Genomic DNA, 24597 nt, shown 5'->3' with positions numbered 1-24597 from the left:
CAGCAGCGTGGAGGGAGCCGCCGCCAGAGGACCCCTAGAGCGGAGGCTCAGGTGGTGGGCCGGACTCCGCGGCTGAGCGGTGTCGGCCACTCGCGCGGCCATTGTTGGAGACCCAGGCTGCCCGCTGCCTGACCACCCACCACAGGGACTTGGAGAAGGAGGAGCAGCTGGAAGCGGTCCCTGGGAACTTCTGGAGTCCCTGGCACTCGCGGTTGGGCGTGGGGTGGAAGAGGAGGGATGCCAGTGTAAAGCGGGAGCACAGCGAGCCCCGCCCCGTGGGCCCTGACTTCTGCCCATACCCATCCAGGGTCACTGCTGCTTGACACTAACTAGGGCCTTCCCAGGTGTCCCCGCCCCCACCCTGGTCACCTCTCAGGCCTACCGGGTTAGTCAGCGCCTGATAAACAGGGGCCCAGCTAGGACACTCCTAGTCTTTTGCTGTACTCCTGCCATCTCACGTCCACCCTGTCTTTCCTCTCCAGCCCCACCCTTTTAGCCAGAGGGACAGGAAACTCCAACAGCACAGGATAGCTTCCCGGTTTAGCCCCTTCAGACAGGGCCCAGGCAGAAAGGGTCTTATGGGCCTTGGAAGGTCCTTAAAATGCACATCCAGGATCCCAGCAACAGGCAGTGGCACCTGACCCTGCACAGACAAGGGAACAAAGACTCTGACATTTGTGAGAAAACAAGTTGGAAGGTCCCAGGGCCCTTCCTTTGCACCTCTCAGGGGTTGCTGGGTGAAGGGATGACTTTGACCCTCAGAATCTCAATGAGGTTGCTTCCTTCCCAGGCCTGAGGCTTACCAGCACCCAATGGATGACAAAAAGAAGAAAAGGAGTCCCAAGCCCTGCCTGACCCAGGCAGCCCAGGCTCCAGGCACACTACGCAGGGTCCCTGTGGCAACTAGCCACAGTGGCTCTTTGGCCCTGGGACTCCCTCATCTACCATCCCCCAAGCAGCGGGCCAAGTTCAAGAGGTGGGTACAGAAGGGATGCAGGGCAAGGAAGAAGGACTCTCAACTCTGGTTTGAGCCCTGTGGGGGAGGAAGGCAAAGGGGGCCATCAACCTTTAGCCAATAAGCAATAATGGGTGCCTTCCTTGGGGCTGGCTCCCGCTGACCCCTGAGCAGTCAGAGATGACTTAGATCCAGTACCTATCCTCAAGTGCATATGGCAAAAAGGCCAGATGGATAACTGAGATTACATATTATGAGGCTGTACTTCTTGGGAGGGAGGGAGCAACCTTCCAGAGAGTCAGAGGAAGTTGCTGGATACACTGAAGAGGGAAGAATATTCTAGCTGAAAGCTTGCTTGGCCTAAAAATGAGAGAAAGATATTGCCACAGACTGTGAATTTAGCTCAGTAGTAGAGTGCTTGCCTAAGCATATGCAAGAGCCTGAGTTCCATTCCCAGTGTTTGTGGGTGGGGGAGATTGCCTAGAAGGTTCCAAGAACCACAGGTTCTTTGGGGGCCATGGAGTGTCAGGGAACAAGAAATGGTGAGGGGATACCAGGGTGCCCAATTTGAATTCTCTGCTGAATTTTTAAAAATGATTGGGAATTTGTTTCCTACCTTATAAAGTGTCCGTGTTTGTTCGCACCAAATACAATGTGTTCTTTCTTCAAATGTTCAAATCAAAATCACTGTGTTCCCCTGTGGCTTTGCATACCTCCTGCTTGAGAGGCATGTTTGGGAACAGCTACAGTGGGCTATAGCTGAAGCTCAGGACTGGACTGAGAATAATAGGAAATGCAGCCTTGAGAGGAAGGAAGGCCAGGTTGGCAAGGGCATTCAGTATTATCCCAAGGAAACAAAAAATTCAAAACAGTTTGTAGCCAGGAATGGTGGTGCGCGTCTGTAATCCCAGTGGCTCCGGAGGTTGAAGCAGGAGGATCGCAAATTCAAAGCCAGCCTCAGCAACTTAATGAGATCCTAAGACTCGTTGTCCTAAGACTTAGAGAGATCCTGTCTCAAAATAAAAAATAAAAAGGGGCTGGGGATGTGGCTCAGTGGTTAAGCACCTCTGAGGTTAATCCCTTGTACTAAAAAAAAAAAATTAAAAAAAAAAAAAACAGTTTATAGAAGAGGGCAGAAGAAGTGGGGGTGGGGGGTAAGACAGTCTGGTGGCGATAAAGGAAAAGTTACACCCAAAATTACTGAAAGCCAAAGGGAACAAGTAACACGTTCAGAATCACAGGAGACAGGAGGGTAACTGAAGCTCTCCGACAGAAATCCAGGAGTCCCTTGCAGGCATGGCTCTGGCTATGTCATTGGTAGAAAGACTTCTTTTTTGACCTCTTACCTTCTCCCTCCTCACTTATTCCCTTCCTTCTATCCATCCCAGTGTCCAAGCAGGGCCAGAACAAAAAACTTCTATTTGTGTTGATGAATGAATGGGCAGATGGTTTAGATAGATGGCACAGAAGATCCAGGAGCGCCTGGCTGTCCCCCATTCATGGTCATGTACACTCCATACAGAGTAGGCAAAGAGAAATGCCGCCCAGTACTGGCTGGAGGTGGGGGCGGCTCTGCAGGCACGCCCTTGCAGCACTCCTTCCTGACCGAGGTGACTGATGTCTATGAGATGGAGGGGGGTCTGCTGAATCTGCTCAATGATTTCCACTCCGGCAGGCTGCAAGCCTTCGGTGAGTCCTGGAGGCTGTGCAGAGAGGGGCTGTGGGTGGGGAGGGTGGTCCTGGTCTCTGTGGTGGGGCTGGAACAAGGTCCCAGGCTTACTGTCAGGGTTCCTGAGAATGAGGATTGCTTCCATTCCAGGGAAGGAATGCTCCTTCGAGCAATTGGAACATGTTCGAGAGATGCAGGAGAAGCTGGCCCGGCTGCACTTCAGCCTGGATGTGTGTGGGGAAGAGGAGGATGAGGAAGAGGAAGAGGACGGAGTCACAGAGGGGTTGCCTGAGGAGCAGAAGAAGACCATGGCGGACCGCAACCTGGACCAGCTGCTTAGCAATGTGAGTTGGGCACCTTGGATCCTGGGGACATCAAGGGTGGGGAAGATATCTGCTCCCAAGGTCCCTGGTGAAAAGATGGGGGTGCATGAATCCAACAGCAATAAGCCCCTCAGTTTCTATTAGATGAGGGTCCCCAGAGCATTCAGACTTTGTTCTAGTCCCATTCCTTATAGAAACCTTCTTTTCTCTATTGACAGCTGGAAGATCTTAGTAATTCTATGTATCCTTTCTAAGACTCCACAGTGTACATGTCTTGCAGATGAGGAAGGGATGAGGTGAGGTCAGGTTCCTCCTCCTCACCTCCCTCCCGGAGTGTGCACACATAACCAAATATCCCCACCCCTTTGCAGTCCTACTGAATCAGAATTAGCCACAAACAGCCCCTACCTGGGGGCAATGTAAAAAGAATTTCCCAACCCAAATATCAGGAGAAAGGTGAATGCAGGGATTATTTTTTTACCGATCAAAATCTTTGCAAGTACTTCAGCTGACACCAATGATGGCAAAGTGTGTCTGATGTCCTCCTGCCCTTTCGATATTGAACAATGTATTAATTTAGACTAATCCTCGTTTAGCTCTGCAGAATGTGCATGCATCCACATGAAGGCAGACACACACACACACACACACACACCCCACAGGTCCTCCGGTTCTTCTGACCTGCATGATCTGGAAGAAAAGAAAAAGGGATAAGTGACCTAGCAAGAAGGGTAGGCAGGATGGGCTGCAAGGATATCTTAGGATGGATCACATGTTTGGCATGCATGAGCTCCTGGGTTCAGTCCCCAACACCATTCAGAAAAAGAAGGGCAGGTGGGGACTGAAACCTCAGACCATGGACAGCCCTTTGCACAGATGGGGAAAATAGACCCGTAGGGGATGTTTAGACTGATGAGAGGAACGACTGAAGTCGAAAGCATCACAATCCTTGACTGGCACAGACAGAAACTGCACCTGGCAGAGAATACTGAGCCTGAGGAGCAGTCAGCTGCATAGGTGTAGTACCCAGGCCCACACTGCCTCTTTCATTCTCTTCAAACTGTGACTTCCCTTCGTGGTGGTGCACGCCTATAATTCCAGCTACATGAGAGACTGATGCAGGAGGATCTCAAATTCAAGACCAGCCTGTTACATTTAGACCCTGGCTCAAAATTAAATTTTTAATAAAGGAATGGGGGTGTAGGTCAGTGGCAGAGCGCTCGCCTAGCATGTGCAAGGCCCTAGGTTTCAGCCCCAGGACCGGGAAAAAAAAAATGACTTTACGCAGCTCCCCAGGTGCTATGAAGTTGGGGACATTGGATGGAATTAAACCAAAAATAAAAAGTAAAAAAGTGGCTCCGTGTCTTCCTTCCCCTCCTTGCACCTTTCTTCTCAGAATAAAACAATCCTGCGCAGCCCAGAGGGCTTGGAGTCCCCGCTCCGGCGGGAATTGGGATGAAGCTAGTGGCTCCAAGAGAATGAAAGGCCAGCCGGAGCGCTTGGCAGCCAGACGAATCTAAAGCAGGCTAGGTGAAGGTTGCCTTGGAGGCAGCGGGGCGGGGCCTCCATGCCTTAAACTGCGCATGCTCAGGAGCTGTGCCGCCAGAGGACGCACTGCGCAAGCGCTCGGCGGGGGACGTTAGAGTCTTGATGGAGACCGAATTGTTACTTCGGAAAGTGTCGGCCTTGCAGGTTCGGGGCAGAGGGGTGGTCGGGGTTGCACCTAGGGTCTCCTACTTTCAGTAGGGTGAGGCTGTCACGGTCAGTCCCTACCCAACCTCTGGAGATGCCAGCCCACCTCTGCAATTCACGAAGAATGCGGAGATCCATGGACTTCCCTAAGCCCGCACCCCTGACCCGCACGAGCGTGTGGGTCAGGGGAAGATCCGGAAGCGTCTAAAAGCGAGGAGGAGAGTACAGCCCAGCGCCCACTGTCACCTGTCCTTTCCCCGTCGCCATGTCCATTTTTGCAGTCCCCGGGATAACCTCTCCAGAGAATACCCCAAGATATGTTCCCTCTTCTAATGTACCAAGGACTTTTAAGCAAAATATATTAGCAAAATTAAAAAATAAACTTCCAAGGGCGTTCTAACTCTCGTTCTCCACACCAGGCCTGTGTCAGGGGCTTCTTGGTTCGACGCCAGTTCCAGAGCCTGCGAGCTGAGTATGAGGCAATTGTACAAGAAATAGAAGGCGACTTGGGCACGCTTCAGTGGACTGCCGGCAGAATTCCCAGGCCTCTGTTTCTCCCAGAGGTAGTACACACCCCAGGGGGAGAAGGGAGAGTAAGGAAGACCTGGCAGGGAATTCAAAGGAGTGATAGAACCTACTCTTCCAGGTGACAGGCCTCTACCTTTGGAAGATACAGCAGACTGTTTCTCACACCCCAGTCCTTAATTAAGATCATGGTGCCAGGGGTTTAGCCCTGGGACTATCATACCTTTCTGGTTTCGCAGAAGGCAAAATCTCAACTCTCCTGGAAAGCAGGAAAGAGGATACCAAGTCCAGAGAAGAAACTATGCAGCCACTTTCCATATAAAGAGTCTGTGAAAGAGGCCCTCTGGGAGGAGATGGTGCTGAAGAAGTCAGGAGAGAGTTCAATAAACCCAGGAAGACTTCCCTGCAGAGATGACAACCTCTGGCTTCAGGTTGAGCAGAGCAGGAAATCCAGCCAAGAGGAAACAAATACATCAAGGATGAAGAACTCAGGTACCTCTCTGCCTAGATCAGGAAAAGTCCCTGATCTCTCAGGGCCTTAGCCTCCCAGTCTAAAAAGTAAAAGGGATGTGCCAGATTAGCTGCAACCCTTTTCTCCCTCCCTCCCCTGCCTAGTTGAAGGAAACACATGAGCAGTGAGGGGTTGCCAAGGTCTGGGGCTAAACCAGCTTCCAGTGTCTATAGCTCAATGCATTCTCCTTCCTGTCTTGCCTCCTTCAAAGAAGCCACAGGTCCAGGACCATCCCATAGCCAGCATGAGATCCAAGAGCTCCAGTATCACCGCAGCCATTTGGCCATGGAACTGCTGTGGATACAACAGGCCATCAACAGTCGCAAGGAGGTAGGCACTAACTTTTGGAACAGACGAAGGGTTAGGAGTTAGGGCCTGTGTAAGCAGGCCAACATGTTACAGTATTGTTCTCTCCCAACAGTACCTAATTCTCAAACAAACACTGAGATCCCCAGAAGCAGGCCAGACCACAGATGAGCCCAGCATGTGCACAGACCATGGGGGACTGGCCTGTGAGAAAGCCTGGTCACAACCAAACCCACTGCTGAAGGACCAGTTCTGCAGAGAGAGGACTGCTGGAGAGCTGGACCATGCAGATGATTCCTGCCAAAAAGGCAAATCACAACTCCTTAAGTACCCAGAAAGTCTGGCCACTGTAGACAAAATCACTGCTGGGGCTAAGGGCAGGGAATTGTGCTATAGGAGGGTTGGACCACAGCTGCCTACGCCATCAGACAGCCAGGCTGGAAGGGACAGGTTCACCAAAGGACAAAACCATGAAGGACAGAGCTTTAAAGGGGCCTGCCTACAGCAGACAAAATTCCTAGAGGACCAGATCCTGAGGGGCCTCAAACCTAGAAGCCCCAGTTCTGGGAAGGCCAGAAGACAGCTGCCCGCATTGTGAGGACCCAGATATTGAGAACAAGTCTCCCAGAGACCAAACCACAAAAAAAACCTGACTACCAAACAGCAGGCCACAAGCTATGACCTCTCCAAGGACCACACACATCATTTGTTATGGGACCATGGCAGGACCAAAGCATGGTGCCCTATATTTCAGGAGGATTCAAATGTCAAAGGGCAGGGTCCCATGGCAGAAGTTCCATAGTTGGAACCTCCAATAAGCCTAGTCACGAAGGTTGGAAAAGCTAGAGGACTGTACTGTGGAGCTCAAGGACACCTGAGACCCTATCTTCCACAAGACTAGACCAGAAAGGAGAGGACCAGTGGAGGGACAGGCTATGGAAGGCAGGACCACCGAGCTAGATCCTGAGGAGCTAGAAGAGGAACAGTTTCCAAAGAGGTTTGCTGTGACAAGGCCGTGGTGAAGACAGGCCTTCATCTGCCTCCCCTGCCCTCGTCCCCAGCCATCAATGGCTAGTGGGGCCAACGGAGATTGGAGCAGAGACTAGAGGCATAGTGCAGGGCAAAGGACACCTTTTCATCCTGAGCTTTTGGCTCAATCCAAATTTCAGGTTAAGGATTAGTTATATGGGGAAAGATAAGTAGGAGGCCTGGAAGAGAATAAAAATTTTTCTTGGATTTTGAGCCTGGCTGCTTTCATCCCTCCTGTTCACTTCCTGTCATGGGGTGAGTGTCAATCCCAGAACCAGCTGGGAGCCTCAGCCCAGGGGCAGATCTGAGGGCAGATCTTCCTTGGGGAATAGTTCCCAACCTGATCCTCACTTGAGCTCAACTGTTAGGCTTCAGAGTGGAAAAGGCTCTGGAAAGTACTGGAACACTGTATTTAAGTAGGATCTCTGCTGTCCTCTCTTACTGAGCTGAGCCCCAGGGTCTTTTTTCACACATTGATCATACCTGTCCTATTCTTGTGAGGGCCTATCAGTGAGATTGGCTAAGATTGTGAATGCAGAAAAATGCCCCTACCAGAGGCTCTCCCTGAAAGGGCAGGACTCCACCTCTCATTGGCATGGCTCTTAGTTGCCTGGCAACAGTTCTGTGTCTCTTGACGGAGGACACACTATGGCAGGTGGAAGTTCAGGAGCCAAGAGGATAGTGGTATACCGAAATGGGGATCCCCACTCCCCAGGCCGCCAGCTGGTGGTGACCCAACGCCGTTTCCCCACCATGGAGGCCTTCTTTTATGAGGTGACATCAGCCGTGCAGGCCCCACTAGCTGTGCGTGCCCTCTATACACCTTTTCATGGCCACCCTGTCACCGACCTGGCAGAACTGCAAAATGGAGGGCAGTATGTGGCTGCTGGCTTTGAAAGATTTCGCAAACTCCAGTAAGTAGGCTGAGCCTGGTCAAAGAGCCTAGGAGAGAGGCAGTAGCAGGAACAATAGTGAGTCTGGTATTTACTATGTAGTTACCAGCTTTATATATTTTGTTACTTAAACAGGGAGGGGAGAAATAGTGAACATCTGCCTAAGTACGTGAGCAACAAGTGGTTGAGCTATAATTTAGATTGGATTTTGTCTGGTACTAGGGCCCATGCCCACCACAATCAGGACCATGGGAAGGAGACTATTCTGCAATTTGAACTTTTTTGTAAAAGATCTTGATTAGATCCCCTCCCACCACCATCACCATTACTCTAAATCTGATGACACTTCTTCTCTCCCTGCTATGTATCCCAACCTTTCAGGTAGGCTAGGATCATCCCTCTCTGCAGAGTGGGCCACCTTCCAAGGTGGGAAAAGAATTTTAAGTTATCTGACTTTCCAGTTCAGATCTGGCTTCCACATCCTACTCTGAGCTCTTAGCTGAGGTTGCTTACTACAATGGAGAGAACAAGGGTTTGGGAGCTAGACAGAGTCTTAGTCACTTCCTGTGTAACCTTGGGTAAGTCACTTAGCTTCTCTTGAATTCATACAAAATGTAGATTAAGCCATCTACTTCATGAATGTAAAAATTCCTGATATAGTAGGATATTTAATGTCCTCTTTTCTCTCAATCTTTAACGCTATTGCCAATAATCCTAGTCTGAATTTCCAGCCTGACTTGGCATTTAAAGAATTCTAAGGTAGGTTCAAGTACCAGCATCTGTTTCTGACCTGAGTACGCTGAGAAACTGTCCTTGTGGGAAGAGGTACCTGGTGAGCTGTGCCCCAGCCCATGCTCTGGCAGTTACTGGGTTGTTGAAGCACCAGACTCCCCAAGATGACCTTCATCCAATGTCTTTTCAGCTATTTACCCCCTGGAGGGAAGGATCCAGGTGGGAAGAGCAGCAGACTACAAGTGAGTACTGGGGGAGGCTGTCCCCCAGCCCCTCTGCCCTCCCAGCCCTCCTAGGTAGGATTTGGGATTGCTCCAAATTGCTCTGGGAAGTCAGAGACCCTGGAAACAGCAAGAGCTGCAGGTTCCTTGGGGGACACTCTCCACTCCCACTCTGGAGCTTGCTGCTCTCCTTGGGGTATGGAATTTCAAGACACTATCCCCTGGTCCTGTGTGGTTCCCAAAGGAAAGAGGAAACTGTGAAATACACATGGGGGTAGGGGATGGTTAGAGTGACTTAGGGGATCTAAAAGCACCCTTTAGTGAAAGGGCCCCCTCCTTGCCTCCTTCCCTGTAGGAGTCTGTTTCCTTCCTGCTCACTACACTGTTCTTGGGCTGACTCATCCCTAACCAAATACCTCTCTCCTGATTTGGGGATCTGACTTGGGTTTCAGGATCCTCTCATGACTGGCCACCCGTGTGACTGGGCCCTTGGACAGTGGCTGCCTGCAGGCATTCCCTTCTATATCCAGTGAGTCCAGCATCAGAGAGCAGGGGTATAGAGAAAATGGGTATGTCTGTTCCAGGAGCTTTTGATTACCAGTGGAAGAATAAAAGGTCCAACATGCCAGGTGTGGTAATCTCAGTAGCTTGGGAAGCCATGGCAGGAGATCATGAGTTTAAAGCCAGGCCCTAAGCAACTCATCTGTCTCTAAATAAAATACAAAAAAGGGCTGGGGATGCTGCCCCATGGTTAAGCACCCCGGGTCAATCCTGGATACAAAAAAAAAAAAAAATGTCCAACATGTTTGATGGGTGGAATTGGATCAGTACAGTGGTTCTCAAACCATCTTCTGGCACCTGTGCCATCCTTCTCACATGAAGGGAGTCCCAGGTCCCTCCCTCTCACCAGGTGGTTCTTTGTCTCAGTGTGTTTAGGAATGGGGATCTGCTAAGTCCTCCATTCAATCTGAAGGTGTCCCAGGCTGCCATTCAGGACTGGGAAACTATGTTGAAGCTCCTGACTGACAAGGCCAAGTTACAGAATGGGGCTGTGCATAAGTGAGTATGGCGCCTGGGGAAACCCAAAAGTCTCATGAGAGTCTCCTTACTGAGTTCAGCTGTTCCTGAGGATGAAACGGCAAAAGGAGAATGTTCCCTCCAGCAGGACTTCCTCCTGTGCCATAAGAAGTGGTCTCTCTGGCCCAGCCCTCAGAACCAAGGCAGAGCCTAGGTCTGAGGGCCAGAGGCCAGAGGGTACCTGCCCCCTCACTGCCTGCTGACTGTGAAGAGGCAGTCTGTCTGCAGGTCCTTATCCTGCTCACCTCTCCCCCAGACTCTGCACCCTGGAGGGGTTCACACTGTCATCGGTGGAGGCTCTGGTGAATGGCCATTACTATGTGGCTGTTGGAAAGGATGAATTCAAGGCCCTTCCCTATCTGGAGCTGCTGGTGCCCAGTCCCTCCCTGCCCAGGGGCTGCTGGTATGTATGTGGTTGCAGCAGAGAAAGGTGCCCTCTGGTGAGCGTGCTGACTCCATGTCCTCTGCCCACACAAGCCTTTTCCTTCTTTCATTGTAGGTATCCTCCAGGCCTGAAGTATAGACCCCACAGGCAGAGGGTAGGTGATCCACGGCATGGGGGTGGGAATGAAGTGGAGAACTCTGATAAATTTGAACTCTGACCTTATGTCACTGCATCCTTTCAATAATCTCGTGAAACAGATTATCACCTTTTTCCAGAGGTGGAAACTGAAGTTCATAGGAGTAAAATGATTTGTTCAGGGTGACACAGTTATTAAGTGGCACAGGCCAGACCAGAACTGACCTTCAAGGTGAAGTTGTAGACCTAATGCCTTCTTTTTTTTTTTTTACCATACAAATTATTTTTATTTTTTTTTAGTCATACATGACAGCAGAATGTATTTTGACATATAATACATACATGGTATGTACATACATCAATCATATTGTCTATTCTGCTGCCCTTCCTATCCTCCCTACTCCTCCCCTCCTCTCCCATCCTTTCTCTCTAATGTGTCACAACATCATATATGTATTCTGTATAACAATGAGGTTCTCCTTCCATCTTCCGTGCAACTCCCCTCCTCCCTCTTTTTCCCTCCCACCTCTCTTCCCTATTTAGTGGTAGTCTTCTTCTCATGCTCTTCCTCTCTATCCCATTTTGAGTCACCCCCCTTATATCAGAGAAGACATTCGGCATTTGTTTTTTAGGGATTGGCTAACTTCACTTAGCATAATCTGCTCTAATCCCATCCATTTGCCTGCAAATGCCATGATCTTGTTATTTTTTAGTGCTGAGTAATATTCCATTGTGTATAAATGCCACATTTTTTTAATCCATTCATCTATTGAAGGGCCTGATGCCTTCTTGATAGGTTGGATGCTGGGAGACAGAATTGGCATTCTTTGCATAGCAGTGCCCTGGGAACCTCAGCTCCCCATCCTATTACAGGTCTGAGTCCTCCGAAGATATGAGCCAGTGAGCATGAAGTCCAAGTATAGTTTGGTTTCACTGGGTATCTTCGAGTGCTAGGCACCAGCTGTTCTGTTCCTGGATAGGCAGTCTGGTGGGAAGAAGGGGCAGGAAGGGAGGATGCAGACTGTGAAGGTAGATGGCACTGCCTCTCCCAAGCTCCCACAGGCCTCATGACATGCTGAAGCCTAGACTGGGGAATAAGAAAGGTGAGACAAGCCAGAAACCAGGGTCTGAGCCCAGTGTTCTTTCTGTAGGACCAGGGCCTCAGGACACAGGTCACTCTTCCCTTTCCAAAGGAACCAGCACAAATTGAACCATCTGTTTTCTATGCCAGACCCCAGCAGAACATTCAGCCAAGAAGCAAGCTCCCCACTCTCTTGTTTCCATCAGGTGAGGGGCCTCTGTGGACCAAGCCTTTCTCAGCCAATCACCCCTCTTTTTTTCCCGTGCTGGGGACTGATGTTGTGGTTTTGATTTTGGTAATGGGGACTAAACCCAGGGGTGCTTAACTACTGAGCAATAACCGAGCTCTTTTATTATTTTTATTTTTTGAGACAGGCCCCTGGGCCTACAGTTGCTTAGGGCCTCTCTAAGTTGCTGAGGCTGGCCTTGAACTTGCAATCTTCCTTCCTCAGCCTCCTGAGTCGCTAGGATTACAGGTGTGTGCCAGCCACTGTGCCCAGCCAGTACTGGGGATTGAAACCCATTCAATGGGTCTTAAGCATTCTAGGCAGACACTTTACACAGCCACCCTTTGACAGTGACACAGGATGGTACCTGCTATTGTTGGGGATATCTGTTGGGGCAGAATGCCCAGGTATAGAGCTGGCTCTGACCTCAGCATAATTGTCTTCTACTCTCCCATTTGCATGTCCAGTCTCTTGCTTTTTCTTAGGGACTTATCATATGAAAAGAAGCACATGGAAAGGGCAATGCTTATCTCAAAATGATTCAGGGGTGGGCTTTACAAGGGCTGGGGCTGGGATTAAAAGCCTGCCTCTCAACTTCCCTGCCATCCTCTGAAGTAGTGGGGAATGTGGAGCAAGCAGGGGAGGGGAAAGAGTATAGAGGTCAAGGGAAAGAAGGCCAAGGACTCTGAAGTCTGGGCATCAGTCAATTTTACCTCCCTCATTAGGAGTTAAGGGAATATACAGGGCTCCTCACCCAAGGAGGGAGACAACAGGGGCCCAGGACGTAGCAGACGATGAAGACACCTGGACAGAGCGGCCCTTGGACCAGGTAAACTCCAGGATCAGAAAGCCATACTTGGAGATGGGCGTTTAGAGCTAGAAACTGGCAGTTCTGAGTCCCAGGAACAGGTCCTCCCTTTGTGACTGTAAGACCTTCTAATATCCTAAAGCTTGACTTTCTCCCTCATTAATCGAAGAAGCTGAGCACGGTGGCACATGCCTGTAATCCCAGCAGCTCAAGAGGCTAAGGCAGGAGGATCGGAAGTTCAAAGCCAGCCTTATCAACTTAGCAAGGCCCAAGCAACTCAGCGAGACCGTTTCCAAATAAAATTCAAAAAAGGGCTGGGAATGTGGCTCAATGGTTGAGTGTCCCTGGGTTCAATCCCCAGTACCAAAAATAAAAAAAATAAAAAATTGTTCTTTTTTTGTTTTTGCTACCCGGAATTGAACCCAGGGGTGCTTAACCACTGAGCCACATCCCCAACCCTTTTTAATTTTTGATTTGGAGACAGGTTCTTACTAAGCTTGAGGCTGCCTTTGAAGTGGGAATCCTCCTGCCTCAGCCTCCAGTCTGCAGGGATTACAGGCTTGTGCCACCATGCCTAGCTGGAGTTCTTTTTTTTTTTTTTTTTTTTTTTAACATTTATTTTTTAGTATTTGGTGGACACAACATCTTTGTTTGTATGTGGTGCTGAGAATCGAACCCGGGCCGCACGCATGCCAGGCGAGCGCGCTACCGCTTGAGCCACATCCCCAGCCCGTGGAGTTCTTAATTTCTAGTCTTTTCTGGGGAGGGGGGTTTCCTGCAGGGGGCTAGAGGCTGGACACATTGCATGGCTCCATTCTGTACTTATCATCATTTCCTCCAGAGAGCAGCACAAACAGTGGAGGAGGCCCTGTCCTTGGAACACAAGTCTGGGGCTAGACTGCATCCTCAGCCTTAGCCATTGCACCATCTTGAGAGCCAAAGCTCTAAAGAGAAACAGGAAGACAGCAGTTGGGTAGACACCTTTTGTCTTCAGCCTGTTCCTGATAATCAACGTCTCCCCTGTGCTTTATAGGGATGTAGTTTCCTCAACCCCTTCCCATTCTTCTTCTAAGCTTATAGCCCAGTCTTCTTTCTCCTCAGCAGAGCAGCCCTAGCTGTGGAGGCTGTTTTCTTATGGGATTCTCTGTCCAGAGAAAGGAGTAGCTGATTGAGCTTGGCAAGCGACCACAAATGTGAGAGTAGATTTGTCACAATAAAAGAATATTTAACTAACCTGTTTAGCACAGATTTATTGAAGGCTGCTACTGGCCAGGTATTGTACTGGATACTACAGTTAGGTGATGCTGGGGCTCAGTTGTCTACCTGTCTTGAGAGGGACTGGCAGGTAAGCATTTCTGCCCACCTCATAGGTGGGAAAGGCAAGGCTAACGGAGTTCATACGTCCTATATCTACATTCTGATGCACCCTCTTCTCCTCAGTTGCTCCCCCAAGTCACCAAGGCACTGAGCGCTGGAGGTATCCCAGTCACATTTCTGGCTTCGAGACTGCATCACGGCAGCTGGTCTTTTCCATGTAGCTGGGCCTCTGCAGTCCATGTAATCTGCCACCATGATGGTCCAGAGCAGGCCAGGGTAACAGTGGTTGGGTAATAATGACCTGAGATTTTAGCAGAAGAGCTGTTGAGGCAGAGAGCTGCTGAGGGTGAGTATGAAGTGTCCCATGCAAAATCCCAACAGCTGAACACCACTTGAAGATTACAAAACCCTTTTACTGCTGTTCTCTTACTTTGATCCACGAGGTAGCTATTATCCCCATAAGAGATGAGGAAACTGAGGCTCAGAGAGGGCAAGTTCTTGGTCCATCTGCTCATTGCCTGCACCTTGGCCCAGGGGTTTCCTGGAGATAGCAGAGCTGGAAGCTGGGGTTGGTCCACTCAAAAGGTAGATGGTGGCCTCTGGGTCTTGTTCACTGAGCTTGTGATACAAAGTGCAATTCCTGTCATGGTGAGCACCATGCCAGCGACTGCTCCTAGGATAGTGGCAGAAATCAAGGGGCTCTGAGCCTAGCATGCTAGCAAGAAGGAGCTGGTACAGGGCTGGGGAAAGGGTTCATATGGGGCCCAGTCCCAGCTGCCACCCCCAGCCTCTTGTCTCCAGACTACTTAGGGTTAGGAAACAACTGATGGCCACAAGGAAGTAGGAGAGCTGCGAAGAAAAGGCATGATGGGAGAAAGCCCTCCTCTCTAACCCATGGGAGATGGACTGGGAAAGAACTGACCCAGGTACATCAAGGCCCAAGCAGCTGCTTCCTACATTCCCAATAGCATGACTTACCTTTTCCACCAATATCTTCTCCAAGGACCTTCCCAACAATCAGCGTGAAGACAATGGCCAGAGAGTTACAGATGGGCACAGCTAGGGTCAGATCTGGGTAGTCAAAATGAGAAGAAGTGCTGAGATGCAAAATGTCTTATCACATTAGGGACAAAAAAGGGGGGGGACGGGGGAGCAAGAAGCTTAGTGCAATGGAAGACCAAGGGTGTTAAGGGAGGCAGACCTTGGTTCTCAGTATAATCTTGGTTATATATTTAAACCCTCTGAGCCTATTTTCCACATGTAAAACAGTGATAGCAAGATACCACTGTTGGTATTTTTTTGCAGGGATATTGTAAGATAAACTATGATAATGCACATATAGTCCCTGGCTGAAGTGGATGCTTAATAAAAATAGTCACTACTATTTTGATTATTAGAATAGGTGGATATTAAAGGATGGATACAGAGTAGGTGACAAGATAATAAAATTCTAAAATTATAATTTGCTCAAAACTTGGTGAACTGCATGCCAGGTGGCATAAGGTTCAACACTGTTTTGCAGCAATGAATACATCAGGCCAGAGGCTTAAATAGTCTTATGAGCAGCTATTCCTAAATGTAAAATAGATCAAAGTGGAATGACAAGTTGAAACCGTGTGGCAGGAAAGTGGCTACCTTGTCCCTCATCTTCCCATGGCCCTTGAGGGGTTCCCTGGAACTAATTGGGGCCTAATCTTTCCTGGAGTCCCTGGAGGGTCTTGACTCCAGGGGAGGAAACCCACAGAAGTAAAATTCAAAAGCATAAATTTTAATATGTAGCTACAAATCCTTTTGCACTGTCATGCTGTGAGACTAAGAGGGGTGAAGTAAATTGTTCAAAGTCTTGTAATATTCTATATGATGACAATCATGTCTGCTTCACAGGGTGATGATGGGACTTAAATGAAATATGCAACACCAGTAAAGTATCTGATGCAGTAGAGGGCAGTCAACAAATGTTGGGAGAAAGGAAATTTGTATTTATTGTGCCAGGCACTCTGCTATGTTTCTCATATATCGAATTTAATCTTCACAATGCTAGGAATCCAGCTATAAAACACCAAGGTTCAAATAAGGGACTTGTTCTAGGTCAGGCAGGTAGCACACACTGGAAGCAAAAGGGACATAGTCAGCATTTGGCACAACAAAATGAATTTTCCATCTTCCTCTGCTATTGCACAAGACTGCCAGGCTCCAGATCCACCTCAGTGCCTGGCCATTTCTCAACCAGTCCACTGTGCCTCTGCCCTCAGGGGAGGCTACCAAGAAGGGAACAGTAACGTGCTCTCCCTCGCTGAAGGGAAACAAGGTGTTTCAGGTTCCCTCCCCAAAACAACTTTCCCAGGTGGCCTCCACCACTAAGCAGGGCAGCCGTACACTAGAGACCCACCTGTTGATGCCAGGGTGAAGTAGTAGAGAAGGGAGCCACACTGGTTGAGGAGAAAGGGCACCAGGTACTGGAAATAGGAGAAAACTGACATCAGTGTAATTGCCTGAGTAGCACTGCCTTCTTTGAGCTTCTAGAAATATCCAAGGAACACTAAGCACTCTGAGAAGGACCCAGGGCAAAGACAGACATAAACTGAACTCCACATCTTTGCTCTTAAATGCCCTTTCCTTTAGCTTGACTACTTCCCATCCGGTATTTTTTTTTTGGTACTAGGGATTGAACTCAGGGGCACTGGGTCACTGAGCCACATCCCCAGACCTATTTTCTATTATATTTAGAGACAAGGTCTCACTGAGCCTCACTTTTGCTGAGGCTGGCTTTGAACTTGTGATCCTCCTGCCTCAGCCTCCTGAGCTGCTGGGATTACAGGCGTGAGCCACCATCACGGCTCCATTCTGTAAGGTCTTTAGTGCCAATATTACCCCCTTCAGAAAGCCTACCATAAGTCTCCCATCTGCAGTCTCCCTCCTCTGAACTTATGCAACACTTTTATCTGTATCCCTCTCCTGGCCCTTAACCCTGAGAATTGGTGGTGTCCATGTGTTCTTTCCCAGTAGCCTTGACTAGCAGACTTGGGGTCAGAAGTAGTTCGCCATATCCCTTTTTGTTTTCCACCCCAAGGGCCAATTTGAGCCCCAAGCGCTCCCTCTGGAAAGACTTGCAAGTTCTTCATATAATTGGAGAGAACACAATAATACAATACTAACAGCATCCATGGATGGAACACTTTTGATGTACTAGGTCCAATGCTAAGTGTGTCTTACTTCAATCCTCGTAACTGCCCTATGATTATCATAATTTCCATTTTACAGACGACAAAACTGAGGCTCACAGAGGACAAGTGACTCCTCCAAGAGCTGCTTGGGAGTGATGGGGCTGGGATTCTCACCCAGACCTATTTGACTCCAGAGACCAAATATTTAGCGGCCACTCTTCCGTGAGAGGGGCTGTTCAGAGACGCACCTCAAAATTCAAGAAAAGGGTCTTCATCTCCTGCAGCAACTGCCGGACCCAGGTCCGCTCATGAACCTGCTGAAGGCCGGCGGAGGCCCGCTTCAGCAGCGGCTGCGTGCCACCCCACAAAGCGGCCACGAGCACCAGAGCCAGCACCTGCCCTAAATACAGATGGACGGAGAGTCACCCTGACCGCCAGCCCCACAGGCTGCCCGCTGGGCCTCGCCCTCCTCTAGGCTCCTAGCCCCAGATAGCCTTCCGCACCGCTCCTTGGCTCTCCGACGCCCCGGGCTGCGCTCGACGGGGAGGACAGGCCTTGGGAAACGGGGGAGATGGATTCAGGAGCCCGAGGACTGGAGTCGTAGCAGGGTTCGGGGTGGAGGGGAGTAGGAAATAAACTGCGGGTGGGGATCAGAAAGTGCGTTGACGGGCGGAGCCCACTACCCACCCAGAGACGCCGCCATGGCAACGCCGCTCTCATCTACTTCCGGGAGCGAGGGGGTGGAGACGAGAGAACGGAACTGGTTCCAAGCCTCTTCCGGTCCTGCTCACGCCTCGCTCTCCTCGCATCACCGCCGGGATGGTGAGTTCCGCAGAGTTGGGGGTGTTGTGGTGGGGGTCCCGGGCCCGGAAGAGGTCCGGTTCCGGGCGCTGACACTCTTGTCCTGTCCCTGCAGAAGCCGATCCTGCTGCAGGGCCATGAGCGGTCCATTACGCAGATTAAGTACAACCGCGAGGGAGACCTCCTCTTCACCGTGGCCAAGGACCCTGTGAGAGCCGGCGTCCGGGCGGGCGGGACAGGCGGAGGGGGCCCCCCCAAGGGCGAATTCCTTCTGCCCGGACCCTGGGTGGACGATCCAGTTTTACTGCCAGACGGGAACCTAAGAACGTCCCATTCTAAAAAGTAGGGAGATGCCATCCCGGGGTAGGTTGATGAGGGCATTCTATCTAGGAAGGTAGGAAGGAATTCGACTCTTGGTAGAGATGAATAACTGGGGAGAAGAAAAACAAGAGACCACTGTGGATGGGGAACAGGGACAAGGATCAACTTGATAGAACAAGTCACGTCCAGTAGGATAAAGAATCATGGAATGTATCTCAGTGGTAGAATTAGTGCTTAGCATAAGATGCTGGCTTCAATCCCCAGTATCACGAAAATTAACGAAGAAGAAGAAGAAATTTTAAAAAGACACGGGTCTTAATGAAGATGCCCCTAGTCTCAATCCAATCAGTCCCATCTGCTACTCAGTGTACAGTCTCACAGTACTGCCATCTACATATAGAGGCAGTTAACAGTGAGGGCATTGAAGTCAAACTGATTTAATTTGAATACTAATCCCTGCATCTACTAGCAGTGTTACTTTATGCATGTCAGTTAATCATTCTAAACAAGTTTTCCTTCTTATAAAGTATGGGGACCTTTAGGGCTGGGATCTAGCTCAACACAGCAAAGTCTCCCATATGGGAAGCCCTGGGTTCACACACCCCTCCTGTTCCAACAAAGAAAAGAAAAAAATATATAAATATGGGGACTTATAGTACCTCCTTAACCAGATGAGATCGTTCTCATAAAGAGCTTGGCACAGTTCTTCGCGCATAGGAGTACCTAATTAATATTATCACTTACATATAAGTTCCATAGATATCATTTTATTGGAGTCTCCTCTTTAAAGAAGGCATTATTGTTCTGACTATTTTAAAGATGGAGAAGCTAAAGTTAAGAGGGATGAAGCACCATATTTGAGATCATACCATGAGATAGTGACAGAGCAGGCACTGGAATCCAGACTTCCCTACTACAAATTCCTCCCACTTGGACAGATCACCAGAGCTACTATTTATTTGGACTGGAGTACAACTTAATCTTTTATTCTTCTAAGAGATTCTGAATCCAGGAGAGGACAGGCCCAGCAAATAAGGATGCTTTTCCAAATTTGACTTCCCTGCTATTTACATTCGGGTAGGGAGGAGAATCTAGGAATTTTACCACTTTCTTGCCCAAGAAATCGGCAGGCTAGAGATTGAGGAGGGTTCCTGGGGCAAAATAGAAGGCCATTGCTATTTCTGGGGTGTGAACCATCCTGTCATTTGGCTCCTCCAGATTGTCAATGTATGGTACTCTGTGAACGGGGAGAGACTGGGCACCTACATGGGCCATACTGGTGCTGTGTGGTGCGTAGATGCTGACTGTATCCTTGTTTTACTCTGAGGCTGTGCTTCAGGCTCTGCCAGCAGAAGAGTTGCTGAGTTGAAGGTGGGAGTTTGGGGTGCTGGTGTGGGTCTGTAGAATAATACCTCCTGCTCCCAGTCTCTTCACTGGTTGGGGAAACATTTAGGACAAGTTCCACTTCTGGATGAGGAGGTTAGAGTGCCCTGAGTTAAGAGGAAGAAAGGCTCTTTGGGACTGAACTGGGAGATGATTCGGTTGGCTTCCCAAGGGCTCCGGTAAACTCAGTCAAGTTTCTTAACATCCTCTTCAGGGGACACCAAGCATGTCCTCACTGGCTCAGCTGACAACAGCTGTCGTCTCTGGGACTGTGAAACAGGTAAGCTTCAGTCATTTACTCTTTTCAGCAAAAATTGACCACCTTTAGTGTACCTCTGTAAGTAAACAGAGATTCTAGGAGAATGCAAAATAAATCTAGAGATGGTTCCCAGTCTGGAGAATAAGACAATAAGAAAGGTAGAGGAGCAAGAAGTATTACAGCAATGTAATAAGCCATGAGAGAGGAAATAAACTACTGTGGAAGGCAAGGGGAGCAGCTGACTGCCTAGAGCAAGGGTGGGAGCCCTGCAAGGTCTCCCAAGGTAAGTGACATGTGAGCTGGGGCTTAAAGGAAGAGAAAGACAACATCACTTTGGCACATGCAGGAATGAAAGCATGGAGACTGTCATGTCATTTGATCTGGTTGATGTCCTGTTTTGGGTGAGTGGAATAGATAGGCAGGAGAGAAGATGAGGCTGGAGAGGCAGTTTAGGCCAAAAGAGTCCTTGGGTGCCAAATTCAGGAGCTTAGCTTTGTTCTATGGGGCTTGGGAGGAATTTGGCCTGCTGCGGAGGCCATTGCAGGGAAGAGTGGCAGTCTGGTTAGTTTTAGCAGGGTCCTGGAGCAGTGGGAAAGCTGACCCTGAAGATAGGGGAGCATATTCAACTCATTCATATTTAAGTTATCCAAGCCAGGTAGGTAAGAGCTGGGCCCAGGGCTGGGGTTGCGGTGAAGGGTCCAGCTTCAGTGTATGTATATACTGGCATCCAGTTCTATGCTGGGCACTAGGGAGATCCAGAGAATCAGACCAGGTCCATTCTGTGGAGTAGCAAAGTTTGTGGGGGAGACAGATAGACTGTAAACCATTATGAGCAGTGCCACGTTAGCAGGATGTGTAAGGAAGAAGTGTAAAGATTTGAACAAAAGCACAGCAGTGAAGAAGAGAGCAGTGAGAATAGGGTCACCAGAGCAGGAGCAACAGTGAGGCATGATGACAGGCAGGCAGATAGATGATAGACAGGTCCTCCCTGCAGTGATAATGGACAAGTTGTAGCCCAGACCCTGCCTCTCTCCAGGGAAGCAGCTGGCCCTACTCAAGACCAACTCAGCCGTCCGCACCTGTGGTTTTGACTTTGGGGGCAACATCATCATGTTCTCCACGGACAAGCAGATGGGCTATCAGTGCTTTGTGAGCTTCTTTGACCTGCGGGATCCAAGCCAGATTGGTGAGGGCTCGGGCTCAGCTGGGGGCCTGGGTTGGTTTGAGGTGAAAGGCCAGCTCCTGAGGCTGGAGCTGGACATCTGCTGCCCCCTACAGACAACAATGAGCCCTACATGAAGATCCCTTGCAATGACTCCAAGATCACCAGTGCAGTTTGGGGACCTCTGGGAGAGTGCATCATTGCAGGCCATGAAAGTGGAGAGCTCAACCAGTATAGTGCCAAGGTAAGAGGTCAAGTGGAGCCTGAGCCCACCAGAATTATTTCTTCAAGAGGAAGTCAGGGCTAGGGATATGGCTCAGTTGGTAGAGTGTTTGCCTTGCATGCACAAGACCCTGGGTTCAATCCCCAGCACCCCCCCCCCAAAAAAAAAAGGGGAGGTTAGCACAATGATTAAGAGCAAGGGCTGGATACAGATATAGAATTCATCACTTTCTAGTTGGGTGGTCTTGGGCAATTTACATAACTTCCCTGAGTCTATTTATCTTAAATGTCTCAAGGATCAAATTACATCAGGTTTTGAAAAAGTTGTCAGAGTACTCAGGACATGTTAATAATGATGACAAATAAGTATTTTCCTGCCACCACAGAGCTAGGCCCTATTCTAGACTCCTAGGCAAAGAAGTGAGTCAGTCATTGTCTCTACTCCAGGGGGACAGAAACTTGCAATCATCTGGCATATGAGTTAGATTGAATTGTGCCATCATAAAGGTTTCAACCAAGTATGGAAGGTATACTGTGTCACAGAGGAGGTGGCACATACACTACCTTGTGAAGAATAAGAGGAACTTCAAACAGGAAGCATAGACTATTCCAAAGACAAAAGAAGTGGCAAGAACAAAGGCCCAGAGTTAAGGAAGTACATGGATTCTTAGGGAATCACTGGTGTAGGAGAACTGGACAGGGCCTATATTTTTAAGGTCCATTGTGTTTAGAGGTAAGGAGTTGATTTTCCTCTAAGCAGTAGGGAATCTTTAAAGGGTTATTGATATTTGGTGCAGTGCTTTATGCCTATCATCCCAGTGATTCAGGGTGCTGAGGTAGGAGGATCCCAAATTCAAGGCCAACCTGGGCAATTTAGTGAGACCTCTCCAAAATAAAAAGTAATGAGCTAGTTGTAGTTCAGGGATAGAGTGACCTGAATTCAATCCCCTGTACCAAAAAAAAAAAAAAAAACCTGATAAAAGTGGAGGCAGGGGAATCATAGGAAGGNAAAAAAAAAAAAAAAAAAGCTGCAGCAGCAGTTAGGCATTGCCTTACACACCTGTAATCCCAGCAGTTTGGGAGACTGACGCAGACGGACTGCAAGATTGAGGCCAGTCTTAGAAACTTAGTGAGACCCTATTACAAAAAGGACTGGGGACATAGCTCAGTGGTTCAATCCCTGGTATAGAAAGAAAGAGATTTAGGGGTAACTGATTAGGTTGAGGGAGTGAATAAAGGGGACAGTCCAGGTTGTATTGGTTTCTGAGGAATAGTGGGCTAGTAAGAATCAGAGCTGGTCAGTCTCATAGTTCCCTCCTTCCTCAGTCTGGAGATGTGTTGGTGAATGTTAAGGAGCACTCCCGGCAGATCAATGATATCCAGTTATCCAGGGACATGACCATGTTTGTCACGGCATCCAAAGACAACACAGCCAAGGTAAGCCTGAGCAAGAGATCTGGTAGGACTGTACCCATCCTTTGGCTGCCCCCAAGAAGGTACTTTTTATATGTTTCTCCTTTCCTTGTCTCTCCAGCTCTTTGACTCTACAACCCTTGAACATCAGAAGACTTTCCGGACAGAACGTCCTGTCAATTCAGCTGCCTTGTCTCCCAACTATGACCATGTAAGGGAACCCCCACTCAGGCCAAGTCTCAGAAAGCTTCTTGGATCAGGATGTTTGTTTAGCAAGTAGGCTACAAATATGGTGTCAAACAGAGAGGAGGAGCAGTAATAAAGCTGAACATCTGAGTAGCCACAGGGGACTGGGCAGCTGAAGTATCTATTTATCCCTGCCCTTGGCATCCCCCTGTTGTGATATGAGAGAGGTTAAGAACTTACAGGACAGGAGAAAAACAAAACAAAAAAAAAATAGACCCATCTGCCCTTTGGGCCCATGTGGACTTTCTTCTTCCCTTTAGGTGGTGCTGGGTGGTGGTCAGGAAGCCATGGATGTAACCACAACCTCCACCAGGATTGGCAAGTTTGAGGCCAGGTAAAGGGGAGGGGCCTTCTTCCAAATGGAAACCATGTGCAGTATTTTTTGTTTTGTTTTTGTTTTAATGTTTATTTTTTAGGTGTGGTTGGACACAGTGCCTTTATTTTATTTACTTATTTTTATGTGGTGCTGGATCGAACCCAGGGCCTTGCACCTGCAGCCTCAGTGACTTAGTGAGGCTCCAAGCAACTTGTCTCTAAATAAAAAAATAAAAATGGTTGGTGATATAACTCAGTGATTAAGTGCCCCTGCATTCAATTCCTAGTACCAAAAATAAATCATGAATTTGACAGACATACCATTATGCATACCATTATATTTCTCTGTGCCCATGCTTTTTTTTTTTTTTTAACCAGGGATTGAACCCAGGGTCACTTAACCACTGAGCCATCCCTCCCCACCATACCAGGGATTGAATCTAGTGGCACTTAATTTCAGAGCCCATCCCCAGCCCTTTTTTTTTTTTTCTTTTGAGATTGGGTTTCGCTAAATTGCTTAGGGCCTTGCTAAGTTGCTGAAGCTGGCTTTGAACTTGTGATCCTCCTGCCTCAGCCTCCCATGCTTTTGGGATTACAAGCCTGCACCATCACTGGTGCAGGCTGGTCTCCAGCTTGCAATGCTCCTACCTCAGCCTCCCAAGTCTCTGAGATTGCAACACTGCACCCCAGCTATGCTTCTTGGCCATATAATGGGACAGTAATAATATATTTCATGAAATTTTGCTGATTAAATAAATGAGCCAATATTTGTTACAGCATTGTCCAGCAATAATAAGCACTCATTAAGTTTTAGCTATGTTCAGGCAGACATTTGGGTCCCTTCTTCCCCTGACTTCATCTTACTTTGTTTATTCATTTTCACTTACTGTAATCTCCCTGCTTTATTAACTTTTTTTATATAATTTGCATTTTGGGGAATGCTACCTTAGATGGGTTTTGGAAGGAGATGGAGAATGAATTAATGGAATCTCTCCTTTCCCCTTTCTTTCCTCCAGGTTCTTCCATTTGGCCTTTGAAGAAGAGTTTGGAAGAGTCAAGGGCCACTTTGGACCTATCAACAGTGTTGCCTTCCATCCTGATGGCAAGAGGTAGGGCCTCAGTGAAGGGAGTGAACTTAGCCTGGGTTGGGTCTCCACCCACTTTCCATGCCAGGCCCCACAGGCCTGCCTCTGCCACAGCCATTTGACTGGACCTTGCCCATCTTTTTCCAGCTATAGCAGCGGTGGTGAAGATGGATATGTCCGCATCCACTACTTCGACCCACAGTATTTCGAATTTGAGTTTGAAGCTTAAGAAGCTGGATCTTCATCCAGGCCAGGGAGGCTGCTTACAGAAAGTTTTGGACTCTGAGAAATAAATTAGTTTGATAATAAATGGTTTCTGGTTAGACATTTTGTGGGGTCTG

At 48.8% G+C, this 24597-nt stretch overlaps 5 protein-coding genes across 18 annotated transcripts in view; 4 read left to right on the top strand and 1 right to left on the bottom strand.

The window, feature by feature from the left end:
• Nucleotides 1-12419, top strand: part of Ccdc28b (coiled-coil domain containing 28B) — a 13064-nt gene extending 645 nt beyond the window's left edge. For 3 of the 7 annotated variants that reach the window (XM_015485338.2, XM_015485339.2, XM_048815856.1), the window contains exons 2-6: nt 791-976; nt 2478-2644; nt 2775-2968; nt 3166-3188; nt 3910-4302. In XM_015485338.2, coding sequence (XP_015340824.1) covers nt 813-976; nt 2478-2644; nt 2775-2968; nt 3166-3188; nt 3910-3964 — 603 coding nt within the window. In that variant the 5' untranslated portion in view covers nt 791-812 and the 3' untranslated portion in view covers nt 3965-4302. Of the gene's footprint in view, nt 1-13; nt 52-79; nt 212-404; nt 678-790; nt 977-2477; nt 2645-2774; nt 2969-3165; nt 3189-3909; nt 4303-12404 lie in introns of those variants that run through there. The other 4 variants (XM_048815857.1, XM_048815860.1, XM_048815858.1 and 1 more) reach the window with 4 other exon arrangements.
• On the top strand, nt 4436-7223 carry Iqcc (IQ motif containing C). The gene is given in 7 exon segments (XM_015485333.2): nt 4436-4639; nt 5059-5202; nt 5404-5656; nt 5887-6005; nt 6097-6575; nt 6577-6765; nt 6767-7223. Coding segments are annotated over 7 exon segments (1401 nt in total). The 5' UTR covers nt 4436-4597; the 3' UTR covers nt 6942-7223.
• Dcdc2b (doublecortin domain containing 2B) lies at nt 7268-13801 on the top strand. Of its 7 annotated transcripts, XM_048815849.1 has the most exons (10): nt 7361-7924; nt 8826-8877; nt 9309-9385; nt 9784-9915; nt 10190-10336; nt 10433-10472; nt 10754-10798; nt 11605-11740; nt 12486-12589; nt 13410-13801. In XM_048815849.1, exons 1-10 carry the CDS (start codon nt 7659-7661, stop codon nt 13482-13484), a joined length of 1074 nt encoding a protein of 357 aa, XP_048671806.1. In that variant the 5' UTR covers nt 7361-7658; the 3' UTR covers nt 13485-13801. The 7 variants fall into 7 exon arrangements, with proteins under 7 accessions (XP_015340823.1, XP_048671806.1, XP_048671808.1 ...); XM_015485337.2 differs by lacking the exon at nt 10754-10798 and having other exon boundaries at nt 7268-7924; XM_048815851.1 differs by lacking the exon at nt 9784-9915.
• Tmem234 (transmembrane protein 234) lies at nt 13799-17813 on the bottom strand. Of its 2 annotated transcripts, XM_015485336.1 has the most exons (5): nt 17737-17792; nt 17298-17449; nt 16275-16341; nt 14864-14956; nt 13799-14558 (listed from the first exon to the last, which is right to left on the bottom strand). In XM_015485336.1, exons 1-5 carry the CDS (start codon nt 17750-17752, stop codon nt 14464-14466), a joined length of 423 nt encoding a protein of 140 aa, XP_015340822.1. In that variant the 5' UTR covers nt 17753-17792; the 3' UTR covers nt 13799-14463. The 2 variants fall into 2 exon arrangements, with proteins under 2 accessions (XP_015340822.1, XP_048671819.1); XM_048815862.1 differs by lacking the exon at nt 17298-17449 and having other exon boundaries at nt 17737-17813.
• On the top strand, nt 17721-24583 carry Eif3i (eukaryotic translation initiation factor 3 subunit I). The gene is made up of 11 exons (XM_015485334.2): nt 17721-17871; nt 17966-18058; nt 19390-19477; nt 19769-19834; nt 20850-20999; nt 21092-21219; nt 22524-22634; nt 22732-22821; nt 23117-23190; nt 24188-24280; nt 24404-24583. The coding sequence occupies exons 1-11, from the start codon at nt 17869-17871 to the stop codon at nt 24483-24485; spliced, it is 978 nt and encodes a 325-aa protein (XP_015340820.1). The 5' UTR covers nt 17721-17868; the 3' UTR covers nt 24486-24583.
• The last annotated feature ends 14 nt before the right edge of the window (nt 24584-24597 follow it).

The sequence above is a fragment of the Marmota marmota genome, unplaced genomic scaffold (genome assembly GCF_001458135.2).
Source record: "Marmota marmota marmota unplaced genomic scaffold, marMar, whole genome shotgun sequence".
Classification (NCBI taxonomy): domain Eukaryota; kingdom Metazoa; phylum Chordata; class Mammalia; order Rodentia; family Sciuridae; genus Marmota; species Marmota marmota.
The sequence above is the reverse complement of the archived record's forward strand: the minus strand, read 5'-3'. Positions and strand labels throughout refer to the sequence as shown.

Excerpts from the sequence above, each read along its gene's own strand:
- Dcdc2b (XM_048815849.1), top strand. The coding sequence starts at position 7,659 with ATGGCAGGTGGAAGTTCAGGAGCCAAGAGGATAGTGGTATACCGAAAT. Across the intron at positions 9,386-9,783 it reads GGCATTCCCTTCTATATCCA|TGTGTTTAGGAATGGGGATC; the intron begins GTGAGTCCAGCA and ends TCTTTGTCTCAG. Across the intron at positions 10,473-10,753 it reads ATAGACCCCACAGGCAGAGG|TCATACATGACAGCAGAATG; the intron begins GTAGGTGATCCA and ends ATTTTTTTTTAG.
- Tmem234 (XM_015485336.1), bottom strand. Across the intron at positions 14,957-16,274 it reads CTTCACCCTGGCATCAACAG|ATCTGACCCTAGCTGTGCCC; the intron begins GTGGGTCTCTAG and ends TTGACTACCCAG. Across the intron at positions 14,559-14,863 it reads AGAAGATATTGGTGGAAAAG|GAGCAGTCGCTGGCATGGTG; the intron begins GTAAGTCATGCT and ends CCACTATCCTAG.
- Eif3i (XM_015485334.2), top strand. Across the intron at positions 19,478-19,768 it reads GTGGTGCGTAGATGCTGACT|GGGACACCAAGCATGTCCTC; the intron begins GTATCCTTGTTT and ends CATCCTCTTCAG. Across the intron at positions 22,822-23,116 it reads TGTCTCCCAACTATGACCAT|GTGGTGCTGGGTGGTGGTCA; the intron begins GTAAGGGAACCC and ends TCTTCCCTTTAG.